General features: G+C 47.1%; 1 protein-coding gene across 1 annotated transcript in view; it reads left to right on the top strand.

The window, feature by feature from the left end:
* Positions 1–21,120, top strand: part of LOC142907903 (uncharacterized) — a 31,603-nt gene extending 10,483 nt beyond the window's left edge. Inside the window, exons 2-3 of the mRNA XM_076057816.1 lie at positions 19,161–20,380; positions 21,014–21,120. Of these exons, the coding sequence (XP_075913931.1) occupies positions 19,161–20,380; positions 21,014–21,120 (1,327 nt within the window). The remainder of the gene's footprint in view (positions 1–19,160; positions 20,381–21,013) is intronic.
* The last annotated feature ends 495 nt before the right edge of the window (positions 21,121–21,615 follow it).

The raw sequence follows: 21,615 nt of genomic DNA, 5'->3' as shown, positions 1-21,615 counted from the left end.
CTCACATAGACACACACACTCACAGACAAAGATCCCCCGTATAGCCTTAACAGACTGTAGGGGCAAGTGCTGTTAGCGAGCACCTATGAAGGCCGGAACGGTACACGAGGGGGTGGGTGGCCAGCACCACGCCCGACCGCCTTTGTCTCCCTAGTGGCAATGTTTACACACCGCACCAGGTACTCATTTGAGGCTGAGTCGACCTAGGGGAGGCCCGGGACCGGTTCAGATAATCGTCACTGGTGTTGGCCGTGAGCGGGAATTGAACCCGGGTCGCCAGGTTCATAGCGCAGCGTAGCGCTAACCACTACACTATCGCTCCCCACACAGACACACACACAGTGACACACACAGTGACACACACACTCACATATAGACTCACATAGACACATAGACACAAAGACTCACAGACACACACACTCACATATAGACTCACATAGACACATAGACACACACACAGACACTCACATATAGACTCACATAGACACAAATACAAACACTCACAGACACACACACTCACATATAGACTCACACACATATAGACTCACACACTCACAGACACACACTCACACACGCAGAGACTTACACACTCACAGACACACACACTCACAGACACACACTCACACACTCACACACACTCACAGACACACACACTCACAGACACACACTCACATAGACACAAAGACAAACACTCAGACACACACACTCACATAGACACAAAGACTCACAGACACACACACACACGCAGAGACACACACACTCACATAGACACAAACACTCGCGTAAATATATACTCACAGGCACACACACACACAGACAGACATACTCACACACAGACAGACTCAGGCACACTCACATAGACACAAAGACTCACAGACACACAGACTCACACACACAGACACACACACAGACACACACTCACATAGACACAAAGACAAAGACTCACAGACACACAGACTCACACACACAGACACACACACTCACATAGACACAAAGACTCACAGACACACACACACGCAGAGACACACACACACTCACATAGACACAAAGACTCACAGACACACACACACATACTCGCAGAGACACACACACACTCACATAGAAACAAAGACTCACAGACACACACACACATACTCGCAGAGACACACACACACACTCACATAGACACAACCACTCGCGTAAATATATACTCACAGGCACACACACACACAGACACACACACAGACACACACACTCACATAGACACAAAGACTCACAGACACACACAGACTCACACACACACAGACACACACACTCACATAGACACACAGCCTCACAGACACACACACACACAGACATACTCACCCACAGACAGACTACTCAGGCACAATCCACTACACCCCTATCTGAGTCGGGGCGTGGTGCAGGCCAGCCAGCCAGCCACCCACCCACCCACTCTGCGTATACCACAGCTGCCTTTCGGTCAAGAGACCTCGCTTGCTACTGCCGCTGCTGCTGCTGCTACTCGCGACTGACAGCACTTGCCCCCGGCTGTCTGTTAGAGGCTACACGGGGGATCTTTGTCTCGTGGTGAGTAACACTGTGGTGTAGGCACGGGGGGGTTGGGGTGAGTGGTTAGTGTGAGCAGGCGGGATACAACGCAGCATCACGCGCACAGATAATGCCGAGCACGTGGTCATTAGATATGGGCTAAAAATACCGCAGCATCATAGCCATCGTCATCACCATCACGGATGTCATTGTCATCACGGTCACAACCACCGTCATTATCATCATCATCATCACAACCATTATCATCATCAGCATCACCATCACGGATGTCATTATCATTACCATCGCAACCACCGTCATTATCATCATCATCATCACAACCATTATCATCACCATCACGGATATCATTATCATCACCATCACAACCACCGTCATTATCATCATCACAACCACCATCATCATCATCACAATCATCATTACGGATAACATCATCATCATCACCAACATCACCACCATCATCATCACCATCAGAGTCACCATCATCATCACAGTTAATATCATCATCACAGCCACCACCATCATCATCACCACAGTCATCATCACCACCATCACAGCCATCATCATCACGGATATAATTATCATCAGAGCCACCATCACCACCACCATCATCATCACCATCAGAGCCATCATCATCACCACAACCATCACCATCATCGCGGATATCATCACCACCATCATCACCATCACAGCCATCATCACCATCACAGCCATCATCACCATCACAGCCATCATCACCATCAGAGCCATCATCATCACCACAACCATCACCATCATCGCGGATATCATCACCACCATCATCACCATCACAGCCATCATCACCATCACAGCCATCATCACCACCATCAGAGCCATCATCACCATCACGGTTATCATTATCATCATCACAACCACCACCATCATCATTACCACAATCATCATCACCATTATCACAACCACCATCATCACCACCATCATCACCACCATCATCACCATCACACCCACTATAATCATCATATCCATCATCACGAAGATCATTATCATCACCACAACTACCATCATCACAATCACCATCACCATCACAGCCATCATCATCACCTTATATCATCACAGATATCACCACCATCACTACCATCACGATCATCAGCACAGCTATTATCACCGCCATCACAACCATCATCATCACAGCCATCATCACCACCATCACAACCATCACCACCACCTTATATCAGCACGGATATCATCATCACTACCATCACGATCATCATCACAGCTATCATCAACACCATCACAATCTCCATCATCACCATCACAACCATCATAATCATCACAGCTGTCATCATCACCACCATCACAGCCATTATCAATGCAGCGATCATCGCCACCACAATCATCATCACGGATACCATCATCACCACCACCATTTCAAGCGTCATCATGGCTAGCATTATCACGGCTATCATCACCATCACAGCCATCATCATTACGGATATCATCACCATCAGCACAACCATCATTATCACAGCTAGCATCATCATGATAGTAGTGGCTGTAGTGATGATGGTAGTGGGTGTAGTGGTGATGGTAGTGGGTGTAGTGATGATGGTAGTGGGTGTAGTGGTGATGGTAGTGGGTGTAGTGATGATGGTAGTGGGTGTAGTGGTGATGGTAGTGTGTGTAGTGGTGATGGTAGTGGGTGTAGTGGTGATGGTAGTGGGTGTGGTGATGATGGTAGTGGGTGTAGTGGTGATTGTAGTGGGTGTAGTGGTGATGGTGGTTGGTGTAGTGATGATGGTAGTGGTGATGGTGGTGATGGTAGTGGGTGTAATGATGATGGTAGTGGGTGTAGTGGTGATTGTACTGGGTGTAGTGGTGATGGTACTGGGTGTAGTGGTGATGGTACTGGGTGTAGTGATGATGGTAGTGGGTGTAATGGTGATGGTGGTGGGTGTAGTGGTGATGATAGTGGTGATGGTGGTGGGTGTAGTGGTGATGGTAGTGGGTGTAGTGATGATGGTAGTGGGTGTAGTGGTGATGGTGGTGGGTGTAGTGGTGATGGTAGTGGGTGTAGTGGTGATGGTAGTGGGTGTAGTGGTGATGGTAGTGAGTGTAGTGGTGATGGTAGTGGGTGTAGTGGTGATGGTAGTGGGTGTAGTGGTGATGGTAGTGAGTGTAGTGGTGATGGTAGTGGGTGTAGTGATGATGGTAGTGGGTGTAGTGATGTTGGTAGTGGGTGTAGTGGTGATGGTAGTGGGTGTAGTGGTGATGGTAGTGGGTGTAGTGGTGATGGTAGTGAGTGTAGTGGTGATGGTAGTGAGTGTAGTGGTGATGGTAGTGGTTGTAGTGGTGATGGTAGTGGGTGTAGTGATGATGGTAGTGGGTGTAGTGGTGATGGTAGTGGGTGTAGTGGTGATGGTACTGGGTGTAGTGATGATGGTACTGGGTGTAATGGTGATGGTGGTGGGTGTAGTGGTGATGGTAGTGAGTGTAGTGGTGATGGTAGTGGGTGTAGTGGTGATGGTACTGGGTGTAGTGGTGATGGTACTGGGTGTAGTGATGATGGTAGTGGGTGTAGTGGTGATGGTACTGGGTGTAATGGTGATGGTGGTGGGTGTAGTGGTGATGGTAGTGGGTGTAGTGGTGATGGTGGTGGGTGTAGTGGTGATGGTAGTGGTGATGGTGGTGGGTGTAGTGATGATGGTAGTGGGTGTAGTGGTGATGGTAGTGGGTGTAGTGGTGATGGTGGTGGGTGTAGTGATGATGGTAGTGGGTGTAGTGGTGATGGTAGTGGGTGTAGTGGTGATGGTAGTGGGTGTAGTGATGATGGTAGTGATGGGTGTAGTGATGATGGTAGTGATGGGTTTGTGGTGATGGTAGTGGGTGTAGTGATGATGTTAGTGGGTGTCGTGATGATGGTAGTGATGGGTGTAGTGATGGGTGTAGTGATTATCGTAATGGTAAATACTCACACTAACACTCAGACACTCACACTAACACTCAAGACACTCACTCACACTAACACTGATAGACTCACACTAGCACTCACACATTAACTCACACTGACACACACACTCTCACTCATACACTCACTCATACACTCACTCACTCACTCATACACTCACTCACTCATACACTCACTCACTCATACTCTCACTCACTCATACACTCACTCATACACTCACTCATACACTCACTCATACACTCACTCATACACTCACTCATACACTCACTCACTTACTCATACACTCACTCAATCATACACTCACTCATACACTCACTCACTCATACACTCACTCATTGACTCACTCACTCATACACTCACTCACTCATACACTCACTCACTCATACACTCACTCACTCATACACTCACTCGCTCATACACATACTCGCTCACTCACTCACTCATACACTCACTCACTCATACACTCACTCATTCACTAACTCACTCATACACTCACTCACTCATACACTCACTCACTCATTCACTCACTCATACACTCACTCATACACTCACTCATACACTCACTCACTCATACACTCACTCGCTCACTCACTCACTCATACACTCACTCACTCATACACTCACTCACTCATACACTCCCTCACTCACTCATACACTCACTCACACACTCACTCACTCACCCACTCACTTCCTCATACACTCATACACTCACTCATACACTCACTCACTCATACACTCACTCATACTCTCACTCACTCATACACTCACTCACTTACTCATACACTCACTCACTCATACACTCACTCATTCACTCACTCATACACTCACTCATACACTCACTCACTCACTCATACACTCACTCATACACTCACTCACTCATACACTCACTCACTCATTCACTCACTCACTCATACACTCACTCACTCCTACACTCACTCACTCATACACTCACTCACTCATACACTCCCTCACTCATTCACTCACTCACTCATACACTCACTCACTCATACACTCACTCACTCATACACTCACTCACTCATACACTCACTCGCTCACTCACTCACTCATACACTCACTCACTCATACACTCACTCACTCATACACTCCCTCACTCACTCATACACTCACGCACACACTCACTCACTCACTTACTCATACACTCACTCACTCATACACTCACTCATACACTCACTCATATACTCACTCATACACTCATACACTCACTCATACACTCACTCACTCCTACACTCACTCACTCATACACTCACTCATACACTCACTCGCTCACTCACTCACTCATACACTCACTCATACACTCACTCACTCACTCCTACACTCACTCACTCATACACTCACTCACTCATACACTCACTCACTCATACACTCACTCGCTCACTCACTCACTCATACACTCACTCATACACTCACTCACTCACTCCTACACTCACTCACTCATACACTCACGCACACACTCACTCACTCATACACTCACTCACTCATACACTCACTCATACACTCACTCACTCATACACAACACTCATACACTCACTCATACACTCACTCACTCATACACTCACTCACTCATACACTCACTCACACATACACTCACTCACTCATACACTCACTCACTCATACACTCACTCACTCATACACTCACTCATACACTCACTCATACACTCACTCACTCATACACTCACTCACTCATACACTCACACATACACTCACTCATACACTCACTCACTCATACACTCACTCACTCATACACTCACTCACTCACTCATACACTCACTCACTCATACACTCACTCATACACTCACTCATACACTCACTCACTCATACACTCACTCACTCAAACACTCACTCACTCAAACACTCACTCATACACTCACTCATATACTCACTCACTCATACACAACACTCATACACTCACTCATACACTCACTCACTCATACGCTCACTCACTCATACACTCACTCACACATACACTCACTCACTCATACACTCACTCACTCATACACTCACTCATTCATACACTCACTCACTCATACACTCACTCATACACTCACTCACTCATACACTCACTCACTCATACACTCACTCACTCATACACTCACACATACACTCACTCATACACTCACTCACTCATACACAACACTCATACACTCACTCATACACTCACTCACTCATACACTCACTCACTCATACACTCACTCACTCATACACTCACTCACTCATACACTCACTCACTCACTCATACACTCACTCACACACTCACTCATACACTCACTCATACACTCACTCATACATTCACTCACTCATACACTCACTCATACACTCACTCATACATTCACTCACTCATACATACACTCACTCACTCATACACTCACTCACACACTCACAGAGTGAGGGAAAAAAAAAGTCATTGATCCTAGATTTGAAGCTTCCGTGACTGCAAGGAGATTCACAATCTTTGGGTTTATTTCGGCGAATCCACGTCGGTAAAAAAATAAAATAAAAACGAAATCAAACAAAACAATAAAAATCACGACGTTTCGGAGGCAAACACAAGCTCCCTTCTTCAGGTGGAACAGTCAAGGCGGGAACAATCTGCGTCCGGAGCCACAGTTCAGAGACGACCGGGGGTTTATATACCGGTTAAGGGGGCGGGAGGAGGAGGAGTAGGAGGAGGAGTCAGTAAGGGGGAGTGGCTTGGGTGGGAGTGCCGGGCTAAAGCAGCCCTTATGATAGGCCGCTGCGGGTAACAACTACTTCGCACTGCCCGAGAGTGGTTGAAAGGCACCGGTTGTTATGCCACGAGGGGCGTCACCGCGGAAAGGGGGAGAGACATTCCGCATGTGTACGTCTCCCAGTTCTATTTTTTTGTTTTGAAAAAAGCGGCGGCAAAACGGCTGTTTGGTAACTCTTCGGGCTGTATCCTTAGCCTCTTTCGTGTAAAGTCACCACGTCGAAGGGAAACAACAAAATAACAAAACACATTTCGATTTAAAGCTTTCGTGACTGCAACGGTTCGTCTTCTTTGGTTCTTTCGGTAAAGTCACCACCACCACCACCACGTAGAATGAGAATAAAACAATAAATTGATAAAATAAAATAACATAACACAATAATATTCTCACGACGTTTCGGCCACAACACAAGCGGGCCTTCATCAGGGTGAAGGGGACGAGGCTGTCTGGTAGGACAGCGCTGGAGTGAAAGAGGCCACGTTCAGATCGCGGCCTTTAAGCCTCAACTTTAGCAACAACAACAATAACAACAACAACAATAACAACAACAACAATAACAACAATAACAACAATAACAACAACAATAACAACAACAATAACAACAACAATAATAACAACAACAATAACAACAACAATAACAACAATAACAACAATAACAACAACAACAACGAAATTTCGATTTAAAGCTTTCGTGACTGCAAGGATTCATTCATCTTCGTTGGTTCTTTCGGTAAAGTCACCACCACCACCACCACCACGTAGAATGAGAATAAAATAATAAATTGATAAAATAACATAACACAACAATAATATTCTCACGACGTTTCGGCCACAACACAAGCGGGCCTTCATCAGGGTGAAGGGGACGAGACTGTCTGGTAGGACAGCGCTGGAGTGAAAGAGGCCACGGTCAGATCACGGCCTTGAGTTGAGGCCACGTTCAGATCACGGCCTTGAGTTGAGGCCACGTTCAGATCACGGCCTTGAGTTGAGGCCACGTTCAGATCACGGCCTTGAGTTGAGGCCACGTTCAGATCACGGCCTTGAGTTGAGGCCACGTTCAGATCACGGCCTTGAGTTGAGGCTTAAAGGCTGCGATCTGAGCGTGGCTTCTTTTCACTCCAGCGCTGTCCTACCAGACAGTCTCGTCCCCTTCACCCTGATGAAGGCCTGCTTGTGTTGTGTGGCCGAAACGTCGTGAGAATATTATTGTTGTGTTATTTTATTTCATCAATTTATTATTTTATTCTCATTCTACGTGGTGGTGGTGGTGGTGGTGGTGACTTTACCGAAAGAACCAACGAAGATGAATCCTTGCAGTCACGAAAGCTTTAAATCGAAATTTCGTTGTTATTGTTGTTGTTGTTATTGTTGTTGTTGTTATTGTTGTTATTGTTGTTGTTGTTATTGTTGTTATTGTTGTTGTTGTTATTGTTGTTGTTGTTATTGTTGTTGTTGTTGCTAAAGTTGACGCTTAAAGGCCGCGATCTGAACGTGGCTTCTTTTCACTCCAGCGCTGTCCTACCAGACAGTCTCGTCCCCTTCACCCTGATGAAGGCCCGCTTGTGTTGTGTTGCCGAAACGTCGTGAGAATATTATTGTTGTGTTATGTTATTTTATTTTATCAATTTATTGTTTTATTCTCATTCTACGTGGTGGTGGTGACTTTACCGAAAGAACCAAAGAAGATAAAACACATATATATAAAACAGTAAAAAAATAAAAAATTCTCACGACGTTTCGACCGTAACACAAACGGTCGTCATCAGGTGCGCCGGTTTGCATAAATTTATTTATTTTTAAATGGTGCATCTATTTATTTATTTGTTTATAATGAAAAAAAAACGTCAGGTCTTCATTGATTGTTCACGCTTACGGTGGCTTTCAGACAGCACGCATTAATTTTTCGTCTCCCTCCCCCTCCTCTTTTCAGAACATAGATGGACTAATATTCATATTCTTAGTTTTTTCGGTAAAGTCACCACGTTGAAGGGAAACAACAAAATAATAAAATATATATATATAACAATAAAAACCTCAAACGACTGTTTGTGTTATGGTCGAAACGTCGTGAGAATTTTTTTTTATTGTTTTATATATATATTTTTTATTATTTCGTTGTTTCCCTTCAACGTGGTGACTTTACCGAAAAAAACTAAGAATATGATGAATTACTGCAGTCACGAAAGCTTTAAATAAAAAAAATAGATGGACTGAATTTCGATTTAAAGCTTTCGTGACTGCAACGATTCATCTTCTTTGGTTCTTTCGGTAGAGTCACCACCACGTAGAATGAGAATAAAATAATACATTCATCAATTTATTATAGAATAAAATAATAAATTGATAAATGTATTATTTTGTTCTCATTCTACGTGGTGGTGACTTTACCGAAAGAACCAAAGACGATAGATGGACTAGTCCTTCTAAATAAACTGACCAATCGCTGCGCGTGGCGCTGATGGTTTTTATAAATAAATAAGTACACCGTTTAATAAAATAAATAAATAAATGCTTGCTAAACGACACACCTGATGACGACCGTTTGTGTTACGGTCGAAACGTCGTGAGGATTTTTTAAAATTGTTTTATATATATGTGTGTGTTTTGTTATTTTATTGTTTCCCTTCAACGTGGCGACTTTACCGAGAGAGCTAACAATGTGAATTACTGAAAGCTTTCAATCAAAACTCTTTGGTTCTATTCGGTTAAAGTCACCACGTAGGTAGGAAAACAATTTAAACAACCCAAAAAAAATCGCACGACGTTTCGGCCACAACACAAGCGGCCTTCATCAGGTGAAGGGACGAGACTGTCTGGTAGGACAGCGTTGGAGTTGTCCGCTGAGGCAGTCTCGTCCCTTCACCTGATGAAGGCCGCTTGTGTTGTGGCCGAAACGTCGTGCGATTTTTGGTTGTTTAAAATTTTTGTTCTACCTACGTGGTGACTTTACCGAATAGATCCAAAGAGTGTGGATCCTTGCAGTCACGAAAGCTTCCAATCTAGAATAGGCCGTTTCATTATCAGGTAGTTAAGGTTTGATATGCAACTACTAAGGAAAGGAAATGGCTGTGCCGATAAATTGAAAGGCATCTAACCTTTAGACTTGATTGAAAGCATCTTTCCAGTGATTGCTCAATTTGAAACCATCCTCTCGGTGGAAGTTGTGTCTGTAAATCTGGATGGCCTCGTGCACGAATCTCTGATGATAACCGGTAGGTTTGCAGGGAACCTTGGCATCGGAGAAAACAATATCGTGATCACCCACAGCGTTTGTAACAGTGGTCAGCCACGGCTGAGGAAGAATTAGTTCTGCCGTGTTTCAAATCTGATTTGTGCTCGCGAATTCGGTCAGAGGCGTGTCGCTTCGTCTCCCCGATGTAGCACTCCCCGCAGGTACAACTGAGTTTGTAAACCCCGGGGTACTGCAAGTCAGGGATAACATCCTTTACTGACGGGATCAGATCACGGATTTTGTGCACTGTGTTGAACCGGACCTGGATCTTGTGTCTGTTTAGAATTTTGGAAATCTTTTTGGTAACGCCTGCTATGCACGGCAACGTGATGATTTTGACCGGAGTGTCGGGTGGTTGTTTCTGTGTGGTGGGAGAAACAGCTTGGCGGATGGTACGGTCAGAATAACCGTTCATCTTGAGGGCCAGGCGTACGTGTTTTAATTCACTGGCCAGGTGGTGTTTGTCAGAGATGGGAAAGGGCCCTATGGATGAACGTTTTGATGAGAGAATTCTTCCGAGTCGGGTGGTGGTTGGAATTCAGGTTTCAAGTTGGAGTCTGTGTGGGTGGGCTTCCTGTGAACGGAATGTCCCAAAGAGCCATCAGGCCTCCTCTCAAACAGGACAACATCCAGGAATGGCAGCTTGCCATCTTTTCTCCACTTCCATGGTGAATTTGATTGGCGGGGTGTCTGCAATTGATGTGGTGTAGGAAAAGGTTCAGAGCCGGGAGGCCATGTGGCCAAATGACGAAAGTGTCATCCACGTATCTCTTAACGCTACAGGGAAGTTGCTGAGGGTGGATGTCTGGATGGCGTCTGATTCAAATTTCCCCATGAAAACTTCGGCTATCGCTGGTGGTGACAAGGCGCCGTTCCAGGTAAAGTAGGTGTTGGTCAGGCAGTGCCAAACCAGCGCTGGTACATCGGGGTCGAGTCCACGTTGGGACCAACTCTTCGATTGTTGTGATGGTATTTTGATTTAAAGCTTTCGTGACTGCAGTAATTCATATTCTTAGTTTTTTCGGTAAAGTCACCACGTTGAAGGGAAACAACAAAATAATATAATATATATAAAACAATAAAAACATTCTCACGACGTTTCGACCATAACTCAAACGGTCACCTGAAGATGACCGTTTGAGTTATGGTCGAAACGTCGTGAGAATTTTTATTGTTTTATATATTATATTATTTTGTTGTTTCTCTTCAACGTGACTTTACCGAAAAAACTAAGAATATGTTGTGATGGTGTCAGGCACTGGGACCTTGGTGAACAGAGAGACCACATCAAAGCTGAGGAGGATGTCGTCGGGAGACGGTACACAATGTCCTTGACCATAGAGACCAACTGGGCTGAGTTGAGTGCTGCTGAGCTGGTCTTGCCAGTGAAGACGCCAGAGTATCTGACAGCAAACGGGCCAGCTTGTACGTAGGTGAGTTGACAGTGGACACGATGGGTAGTAGTGGGGGTACCTTCTTTTTATGGATCTTGGGAAGACCACAGAATCTGGGAGGTCTTGCAGCGGAGGTGTTTTGGGAAGTCGAACCCGTGATGGTCTCGTTGGTTTTCATCGTTAGGCTGTTAGTAGGGTCATTTTTTTTTTAATTCCTGAGTAACTCCCATCATTGAGTAGGCCCTACCCACGAGGCCATCCAGATTTACAGACACAGCTTCCACCGAGAGGATGGTTTCAAATTGAGCAATCACTTGAAAGATGCCTTCAATCAAGTCTAAGGGTTAGATGCCTTTCAATTTTTTGGCACAGCCACTTCCTTTGCTTAGTAGCTGCATATCAAACTTTAACTACCTGATAATTAAGCAGCCGTTTGCAGCCGCTTTCATGTACCGTCAAATCTTAGGTGAGAAACCTCCTTCCCTCAGCCAGGGCATTGAAAATGGGTGGTGGATGGGTATTCCAGCATGACAATGACCCAAAACACACGGCCAAGGCAACAAAGGAGTGGCTCAAGATGAAGCACATTAAGGTCCTGGAGTGGCCTAGCCAGTCTCCAGACCTTAATCCCGTAGAAAATCTGTGGAGGGAGCTGAAGGTTCGAGTTGCCAAACGTCAGCCTCGAAACCTTAATGACTTGGAGAAGATCTGCAAAGAGGAGTGGGACAAAATCCCTCCTGAGATGCGTGCAAACCTGGTGGCCAACTACAAGAAACGTCTGACCTCTGTGATTGCCAACAAGGGTTTTGCCACCAAGTACTAAGTCATGTTTTGCAGAGGTGTCAAATACTTATTTCCCTCATTAAAATGTAAAATCAATTTATAACATTTTTGACATGCGTTTTTCTGGATTTTTTTGTTGTTATTCTGTCTCTCACTGTTCAAATAAACCTACCATTTAAATTATAGACTGATCATTTCTTTGTCAGTGGGCAAACGTACGAAATCAGCAGGGGATCAAATACTTTTTCTCCTCTCTGTATATTTGGTCAAACATTTAAACTGCTTCTCTTTGGTGAGGCGTGGTGATGATGTTAGCTGGTATTGATGATGTTAGCTGGTGTTGATGATGTTAGCTGGTGTTGATGATGTTAGCTAGTGTTGATGATGTTAGCTGGTGTTGATGACGTTAGCTGGTATTGATGATGTTAGCTGGTGTTGATGATGTTAGCTGGTATTGGTGATGTTAGCTGGTGTTGATGATGTTAGCTGGTATTGATGATGTTAGCTGGTATTGGTGATGTTAGCTGGTGTTGATGATGTTAGCTGGTATTGATTATGTTAGCTGGTGTTGATGATGTTAGCTGGTATTGATGATGTTAGCTGGTGTTGATGATGTTAGCTGGTGTTGATGATGTTAGCTAGTATTGATGATGTTAGCTGGTGATGATGTTAGCTGGTGTTGATGATGTTAGCTGGTGTTGACGATGTTAGCTGGTGTTGATGATGTTAGCTGGTATTGGTGATGTTAGCTGGTGTTGATGATGTTAGCTGGTGTTGGTGATGTTAGCTGGTGTTGATGATGTTAGCTGGTATTGATGATGTTAGCTGGTGTTGGTGATGTTAGCTGGTATTGATGATGTTAGCTGGTGTTGATGATGTTAGCTGGTATTGGTGATGTTAGCTGGTATTGATGATGTTAGCTGGTGTTGATGATGTTAGCTGGTATTGATGATGTTAGCTGGTGTTGATGATGTTAGCTGGTATTGGTGATGTTAGCTGGTGTTGATGATGTTAGCTGGTGTTGATGATGTTAGCTGGTATTGGTGATGTTAGCTGGTATTGATGATGTTAGCTGGTGTTGGTGATGTTAGCTGGTATTGATGTTAGCTGGTGTTGATGATGTTAGCTGGTGTTGATGATGTTAGCTGGTGTTGGTGATGTTAGCTGGTATTGATGATGTTAGCTGGTGATGATGTTAGCTGGTGTTGATGATGTTAGCTGGTATTGATGTTAGCTGGTGTTGATGATGTTAGCTAGTGTTGATGATGTTAGCTGGTGTTGATGATGTTAGCTGGTGTTGATGATGTTAGCTGGTGTTGATGATGTTAGCTAGTATTGACGATGTTAGCTGGTGTTGATGATGTTAGCTGGTATTGGTGATGTTAGCTGGTATTGGTGATGTTAGCTGGTATTGATGATGTTAGCTGGTATTGGTGATGTTAGCTGGTATTGACGATGTTAGCTAGTATTGACGATGTTAGCTGGTGTTGATGATGTTAGCCGGTGTTGATGATGTTAGCTGGTGTTGATGATGTTAGCTGGTATTGATGATGTTAGCTGGTATTGATGATGTTAGCTGGTGTTGATGATGTTAGCTGGTATTGATGTTAGCTGGTGTTGATGATGTTAGCTGGTATTGATGATGTTAGCTGGTATTGGTGATGTTAGCTGGTATTGGTGATGTTAGCTGGTGTTGATGATGTTAGCTGGTGTTGGTGATGTTAGCTGGTATTGGTGATGTTAGCTGGTGTTGATGATGTTAGCTGGTATTGATGATGTTAGCTGGTATTGACGATGTTAGCTGGTGTTGATGTTAGCTGGTATTGACGATGTTAGCTAGTATTGACGATGTTAGCTGGTGTTGATGATGTTAGCTGGTGTTGATGATGTTAGCTGGTGATGATGTTAGCTGGTGTTGATGATGTTAGCTGGTATTGATGATGTTAGCTGGTATTGATGATGTTAGCTGGTGTTGATGATGTTAGCTGGTGTTGATGATGTTAGCTGGTGTTGATGATGTTAGCTGGTATTGATGATGTTAGCTAGTATTGACGATGTTAGCTGGTGTTGATGATGTTAGCTGGTATTGATGATGTTAGCTGGTGTTGATGATGTTAGCTGGTGTTGATTATGTTAGCTGGTATTGGTGATGTTAGCTAGTATTGACGATGTTAGCTGGTGTTGATGATGTTAGCTGGTGTTGATGATGTTAGCTGGTGTTGATGATGTTAGCTGGTATTGATGATGTTAGCTGGTGTTGATGATGTTAGCTGGTGTTGGTGATGTTAGCTAGTATTGATGATGTTAGCTGGTATTGATGATGTTAGCTGGTGTTGATGATGTTAGCTGGTGTTGGTGATGTTAGCTGGTATTGATGATGTTAGCTGGTATTGATGATGTTAGCTGGTGTTGATGATGTTAGCTGGTATTGGTGATGTTAGCTAGTATTGATGATGTTAGCTGGTGATGATGTTAGCTGGTGTTGATGATGTTAGCTGGTGTTGGTGATGATGTTAGCTGGTGTTGATGATGTTAGCTGGTATTGGTGATGTTAGCTGGTGTTGGTGATGTTAGCTGGTATTGGTGATGTTAGCTGGTATTGATGATGTTAGCTGGTATTGATGATGTTAGCTGGTATTGGTGATGTTAGCTAGTATTGACGATGTTAGCTGGTATTGGTGATGTTAGCTGGTGTCGATGATGTTAGCTAGTATTGACGATGTTAGCTGGTATTGATGATGTTAGCTGGTGTTGACGATGTTAGCTGGTGATGATGTTAGCTGGTGTTGATGATGTTAGCTGGTATTGATGATGTTAGCTGGTATTGATGATGTTAGCTGGTGTTGATGATGTTAGCTGGTGTTGATGATGTTAGCTGGTGTTGATGATGTTAGCTGGTATTGATGATGTTAGCTAGTATTGACGATGTTAGCTGGTGTTGATGATGTTAGCTGGTATTGATGATGTTAGCTGGTGTTGATGATGTTAGCTGGTGTTGATGATGTTAGCTGGTATTGGTGATGTTAGCTAGTATTGACGATGTTAGCTGGTGTTGATGATGTTAGCTGGTGTTGATGATGTTAGCTGGTGTTGATGATGTTAGCTGGTATTGATGATGTTAGCTGGTGTTGATGATGTTAGCTGGTGTTGGTGATGTTAGCTAGTATTGATGATGTTAGCTGGTATTGATGATGTTAGCTGGTGTTGATGATGTTAGCTGGTGTTGGTGATGTTAGCTGGTATTGATGATGTTAGCTGGTATTGATGATGTTAGCTGGTGTTGATGATGTTAGCTGGTATTGGTGATGTTAGCTAGTATTGATGATGTTAGCTGGTGATGATGTTAGCTGGTGTTGATGATGTTAGCTGGTGTTGGTGATGATGTTAGCTGGTGTTGATGATGTTAGCTGGTGTTGATGATGTTAGCTGGTGTTGATGATGTTAGCTGGTGTTGATGATGTTAGCTGGTATTGACGATGTTAGCTGGTGTTGATGATGTTAGCTGGTGTTGATGATGTTAGCTGGTATTGATGATGTTAGCTGGTATTGATGATGTTAGCTGGTGTTGATGATGTTAGCTGGTATTGATGTTAGCTGGTGTTGATGATGTTAGCTGGTATTGATGATGTTAGCTGGTATTGGTGATGTTAGCTGGTATTGGTGATGTTAGCTGGTGTTGATGATGTTAGCTGGTGTTGGTGATGTTAGCTGGTATTGGTGATGTTAGCTGGTGTTGATGATGTTAGCTGGTATTGATGATGTTAGCTGGTATTGACGATGTTAGCTGGTGTTGATGTTAGCTGGTATTGACGATGTTAGCTGGTATTGATGATGTTAGCTAGTATTGACGATGTTAGCTGGTGTTGATGATGTTAGCTGGTGTTGATGATGTTAGCTGGTGATGATGTTAGCTGGTGTTGATGATGTTAGCTGGTATTGATGATGTTAGCTGGTGTTGATGATGTTAGCAGGTGTTGATGATGTTAGCTGGTGTTGATGATGTTAGCTGGTATTGATGATGTTAGCTAGTATTGACGATGTTAGCTGGTGTTGATGATGTTAGCTGGTGTTGATGATGTTAGCTGGTGTTGATGATGTTAGCTGGTATTGATGATGTTAGCTGGTGTTGATGATGTTAGCTGGTGTTGGTGATGTTAGCTAGTATTGATGATGTTAGCTGGTATTGATGATGTTAGCTGGTGTTGATGATGTTAGCTGGTGTTGGTGATGTTAGCTGGTATTGATGATGTTAGCTGATATTAACGTTAGCTGGTATTGGTGATGTTAGCTGGTGTTGATGATGTTAGCTAGTATTGACGATGTTAGCTGGTATTGGTGATGTTAGCTGGTATTGATGATGTTAGCTGGTATTGATGATGTTAGCTGGTATTGATGATGTTAGCTGGTGTTGATGATGTTAGCTGGTGTTGATGATGTTAGCTGGTGTTGATGATGTTAGCTGGTATTGATGATGTTAGCTGGTGTTGATGATGTTAGCTGGTGTTGGTGATGTTAGCTAGTATTGATGATGTTAGCTGGTATTGATGATGTTAGCTGGTGTTGATGATGTTAGCTGGTGTTGGTGATGTTAGCTGGTATTGATGATGTTAGCTGATATTAACGTTAGCTGGTATTGGTGATGTTAGCTGGTGTTGATGATGTTAGCTAGTATTGACGATGTTAGCTGGTATTGGTGATGTTAGCTGGTATTGATGATGTTAGCTGGTATTGATGATGTTAGCTGGTATTGATGATGTTAGCTGGTGTTGATGATGTTAGCTGGTATTGACGATGTTAGCTGGTATTGATGATGTTAGCTGGTGTTGGTGATGTTAGCTGGTATTGGTGATGTTAGCTGGTATTGATGATGTTAGCTGGTGTTGATGATGTTAGCTGGTATTGATGATGTTAGCTGGTGTTGATGATGTTAGCTGGTATTGACGATGTTAGCTGGTATTGATGATGTTAGCTGGTGTTGACGATGTTAGCTGGTATTGATGATGTTAGCTGGTGTTGACGATGTTGTTGCTACTCGCGACTGCTTTTCCAGGTTTGCTCCTACCTAGATTTATTGAACTTCGAGTCCTGCCTGCGGCTGCCTTGGCAGGGCCAGAGACCCAAATTATTTCGCGGGGCCTCGTACAGCCCGTGGGCCGGACGTTCCCCACCCCTGGTTGACGAACTCGCGTCTTGAGGACTGCTGTTTGTTGTTGTTGTGTTTAGTTTGTCCTCCTGCACCATTTGCACCTCCGATGGGCACGGTTGGCCACGTACGGCGCGAAAGAAGTTCCACACAGACGACTTGAGGATCACATTGATGATGGTGATGATGATGGTGGTGGTGGTGGTTGGCGGCGGTGGTGGTGTCGATGATCGTGGTGGTGGTGGTGATGGTGGTGATGGTTGCGGTGGTCCCGATCGTGATGATGACGATGATGACAGTGATGGTGATGATGGTGGTGTCAGTGACAGTGATGGTGATGTTGGTGGTCTCGATGATAGTGATGGTTATGGTTGTGGTGGTGTCGATGGTAGTGATGGCGATGATGACAGTGATGGTGATGATGGTGGTGTCAGTGACAGTGATGGTGATGTTGGTGGTCTCGATGATAGTGATGGTGATGGTTGTGGTGGTGTCGATGGTAGTGATGGCGATGATGGTAGTGATGGCGATGATGGTGTTGTCGATGATAGTGATGGTGATGTTGGCGGTGTCGATGATAGTGATGGTGATGGCTGTGGTGGTGTCGATGGTAGTGATGGCGATGATGGTAGTGATGGCGATGATGGTGTTGTCAATGATAGTGATGGTGATGGCTGTGGTGGTGTCGATGGTAGTGATGGCGATGATGGTAGTGATGGCGATGATGGTGTCGATGATAGTGATGGCGATGATGGTGGTGTTGATGATAGTGATGGCTGTGGTGGTGTCGATGGTAGTGATGGCGATGATGGTGTTGTCAATGATAGTGATGGTGATGTTGGCGGTGTCGATGATAGTGATGGTGATGGCTGTGGTGGTGTCGATGGTAGTGATGGCGATGATGGTAGTGATGGCGATGATGGTGTTGTCAATGATAATGATGGTGGTGTTGATGATAGTGATGGCTGTGGTGGTGTCGATGGTAGTGATGGCGATGATGGTAGTGATGGCGATGATGGTGTTGTCAATGATAGTGATGGCGATGTTGGTGTTGTCAATGATAGTGATGGCGATGTTGGTGATGTCGATAGGGATAGTGATGATGATGATGATGATAGTGATGGCGATGATGGTGATTATGAAGGTGTCAATGATAAATGATGGAGATGATGATGATGATGATGATGGTGACGTTGTTGATATTGACGACGGTGATGATGGTGTCGATGGCAGTGACGATAATGAGGACGGTGACATCGTCAATTTCTGACGATCGCGATGGCGGTGTCAATGATGGACACCTCCCCTCCTCCCCTCCTCCTCTCTCCTCGTCCTCTCTCCTCGTCCTCCGCTCATTCTCTCCCCCCAGCCAGGGCACCATGGCGACCCGTGCCTTAGCGACCGTCGCCGTGGCCTTCGCCGTCGCCGTGGCGACCACCTCCTGCTCCGCCGGAAGCGCCACGGCAACCGCTACGGGCGCGGAGAGAAATCGATCGGCGGCGGCGACGTCGCCGACGCCGTCGACGACGCCTGCCGCCGCCGCCGACGATGGAGGCACGAGAGGAGGGGGTGGCGGAGGGCTGCCGAAGCAGGCCGCGGCCGTGGCCGCGGCCGTGGCCGTGGCCGCGGCCGCGGCGGCTGCGGCCGCGGCCGCCGTGGCGCTGGCTTTGTCCCGCCGGGGCCGCCGGCTCCTCCTGCGGTGCCGCCGGCCCCACGCCGTCTCGGGCGGCCGCTACGTCGCCCCGGGCGGCGGGGCTTGCGGAGGCCGAGGGGTCGGCGAGCTCCTGAGCGGAGGCGACGGCGACGGAGACGACGGAGACGACGGAGACGACGACAGAGACGGAGACGCCGGAGCGCGAGGCGGCAAGGAACCGGCGTCGGCATCGGCGTCGGCATCGGCATCGTGTGCTTCTTCCCCTGGCGCCGTGGCCTCGTCCGCCCCTGATTATGGCTCCTCGCGGCCGCCCGCCGATCCGGGCAGGGTGGAGAACGGAGGCTGTCATGGCGGCGGCGGCGGCGGCGTCCCTGCCGCTCGGCAGCCGACGCCGGAGAAGCGTTCGGCGGCAGAGATGGCGAGGATGACGGAGATCATGGCGGCCGTGGCCAAGAAAGCCGCGCAACTGGCGGACAAGGACGAGGACGAGGGCGGCGGCGGTGTTGTTGTTGTTGTTGCCACGGAGATGGCGGCGGAGGCGGCGGAGGCGGCGGCGGCGACGACGGCCAAACCGCTGAAGCCCCAGAGGGAGATTGACATCACGCGCAACAAGATGGCCGAGTGCATGAAGATGGCGGCGACGAAGAAGAGGAAGGGAGGCGGGGCGGCGGGGCCGGCCGTGGGCGGCGGAGCGGCAGGCGGAGGAGGAGGAGGAGGCGGTGGTGAAGGCGGAGGAGGTGGTGGTGAAGGCGGAGGAGGAGGCGGTGAAGGCGGAGGAGGCGGTGGTGAAGGCGGAGGAGGAGGAGGCGGTGAAGGCGGAGGACGAGGCGGTGAAGGCGGCGGAGGTGGTGGTGAAGGCGGCGGAGCGGCAGGCGGAGGAGGAGGTGGTGAAGGCGGAGGAGGAGGCGGTGAAGGCGGAGGAGGAGGACGAGGCGGTGAAGGCGGAGGAGGAGGCGGTGAAGGCGGAGGAGGCGGTGGTGAAGGCGGAGGAGGAGGAGGTGGTGGTAAAGGCGGAGGAGGAGGAGGTGGTGGTGAAGGCGGAGGAGGTGGAGGAGGCGGTGAAGGCGGAGGAGGAGGAGGAGGCGGTGAAGGAGGAGGAGGCGGTGGAGAAGGCGGTGAAGGAGGAGGCGGTGAAGGAGGAGGAGGCGGTGAAGGAGGAGGAGGCGGCGGTGAAGGCGGAGGAGGAGGAGGCGGTGAAGGAGGAGGAGGCGGTGAAGGAGGAGGCGGAGCAGGAGGAGGAGGCGGTGAAGGAGGAGGAGGCGGTGAAGGAGGAGGCGGAGCAGGAGGAGGAGGCGGTGAAGGAGGAGGAGGCGGTGAAGGAGGAGGCGGAGCAGGAGGAGGAGGCGGTGAAGGAGGAGGAGGCGGTGGTGAAGGCGGTGAAGGAGGAGGCGGTGAAGGAGGAGGAGGAGCGATCGAGTCGATGACCCCCAAGGTGGCGGCCACGGTCGAGGAGGAGGAGAAAAATAAAATGGCGGAGGCGGGAAAGAAAATGGCCGCAGAGGAGGGAATGGAGATGGTGGTGGCGGGTGAGTCTGAAAACGTCAGCAAGATGGCCGTGGCTCCTGCAGCCGCAGCCGGGAGCTGTGCGGGAGGCCCGGCGGCCTCGCGAGCGGGGGCCGCCGGAGCGGCCGCCCAGGAGGGGATGGAGATGGGCCTCCTGGCGCTGGTGTCGTGAGCAACGGGACGCTTGGGGCCCTCGACGCTGACCCAACGTCGGGTGGCAACGTTGGCCCGACGTTGGGACGAACGGTTTTGGGGCAAAGCGTTACCACGTGGGCCGGAAATCGGAACGGGGGGGCCACGTGGAGCTCCTCAGGGCAGTGCGCTCGCAAAAAAAGAAAAAACCACTGCACCGCCTTACACTGGCTACCAAATCTGATGCTCATCCAGTCTACCAAAAATCCTTTAAGTGGCTTATCCGAGGCTCGTTCCGCCTATGCAGTCGACCAAAATCCGGCGGCAACGCTGATGCAATCTTACCGACTCTTTAAAGTGGCGTCTGGTCGCTTTGTTTTAACGAATGTAAGTGGTGTAACTCCATATATCCCCATATATCCCCATACCTCCTCCTCCACCTCCACCACCCCCAAAAATGCTTTTGCAATCTCCCAAGAGTCGCCGAGAGTAGAGACGACGTTTTTATTTTTTTATTTCTAAAAAAAAACAGAGT

This window comes from Petromyzon marinus, chromosome 84 (assembly GCF_048934315.1).
Source record: "Petromyzon marinus isolate PM22_M1 ecotype Great Lakes invasive population chromosome 84, UKy_Petmar_22M1.pri1.0, whole genome shotgun sequence".
Taxonomy (NCBI): Eukaryota; Metazoa; Chordata; class Hyperoartia; order Petromyzontiformes; family Petromyzontidae; genus Petromyzon; species Petromyzon marinus.
Note: the sequence above shows the minus strand (reverse complement) of the source record. Positions and strands in the feature narration are given on the sequence as shown.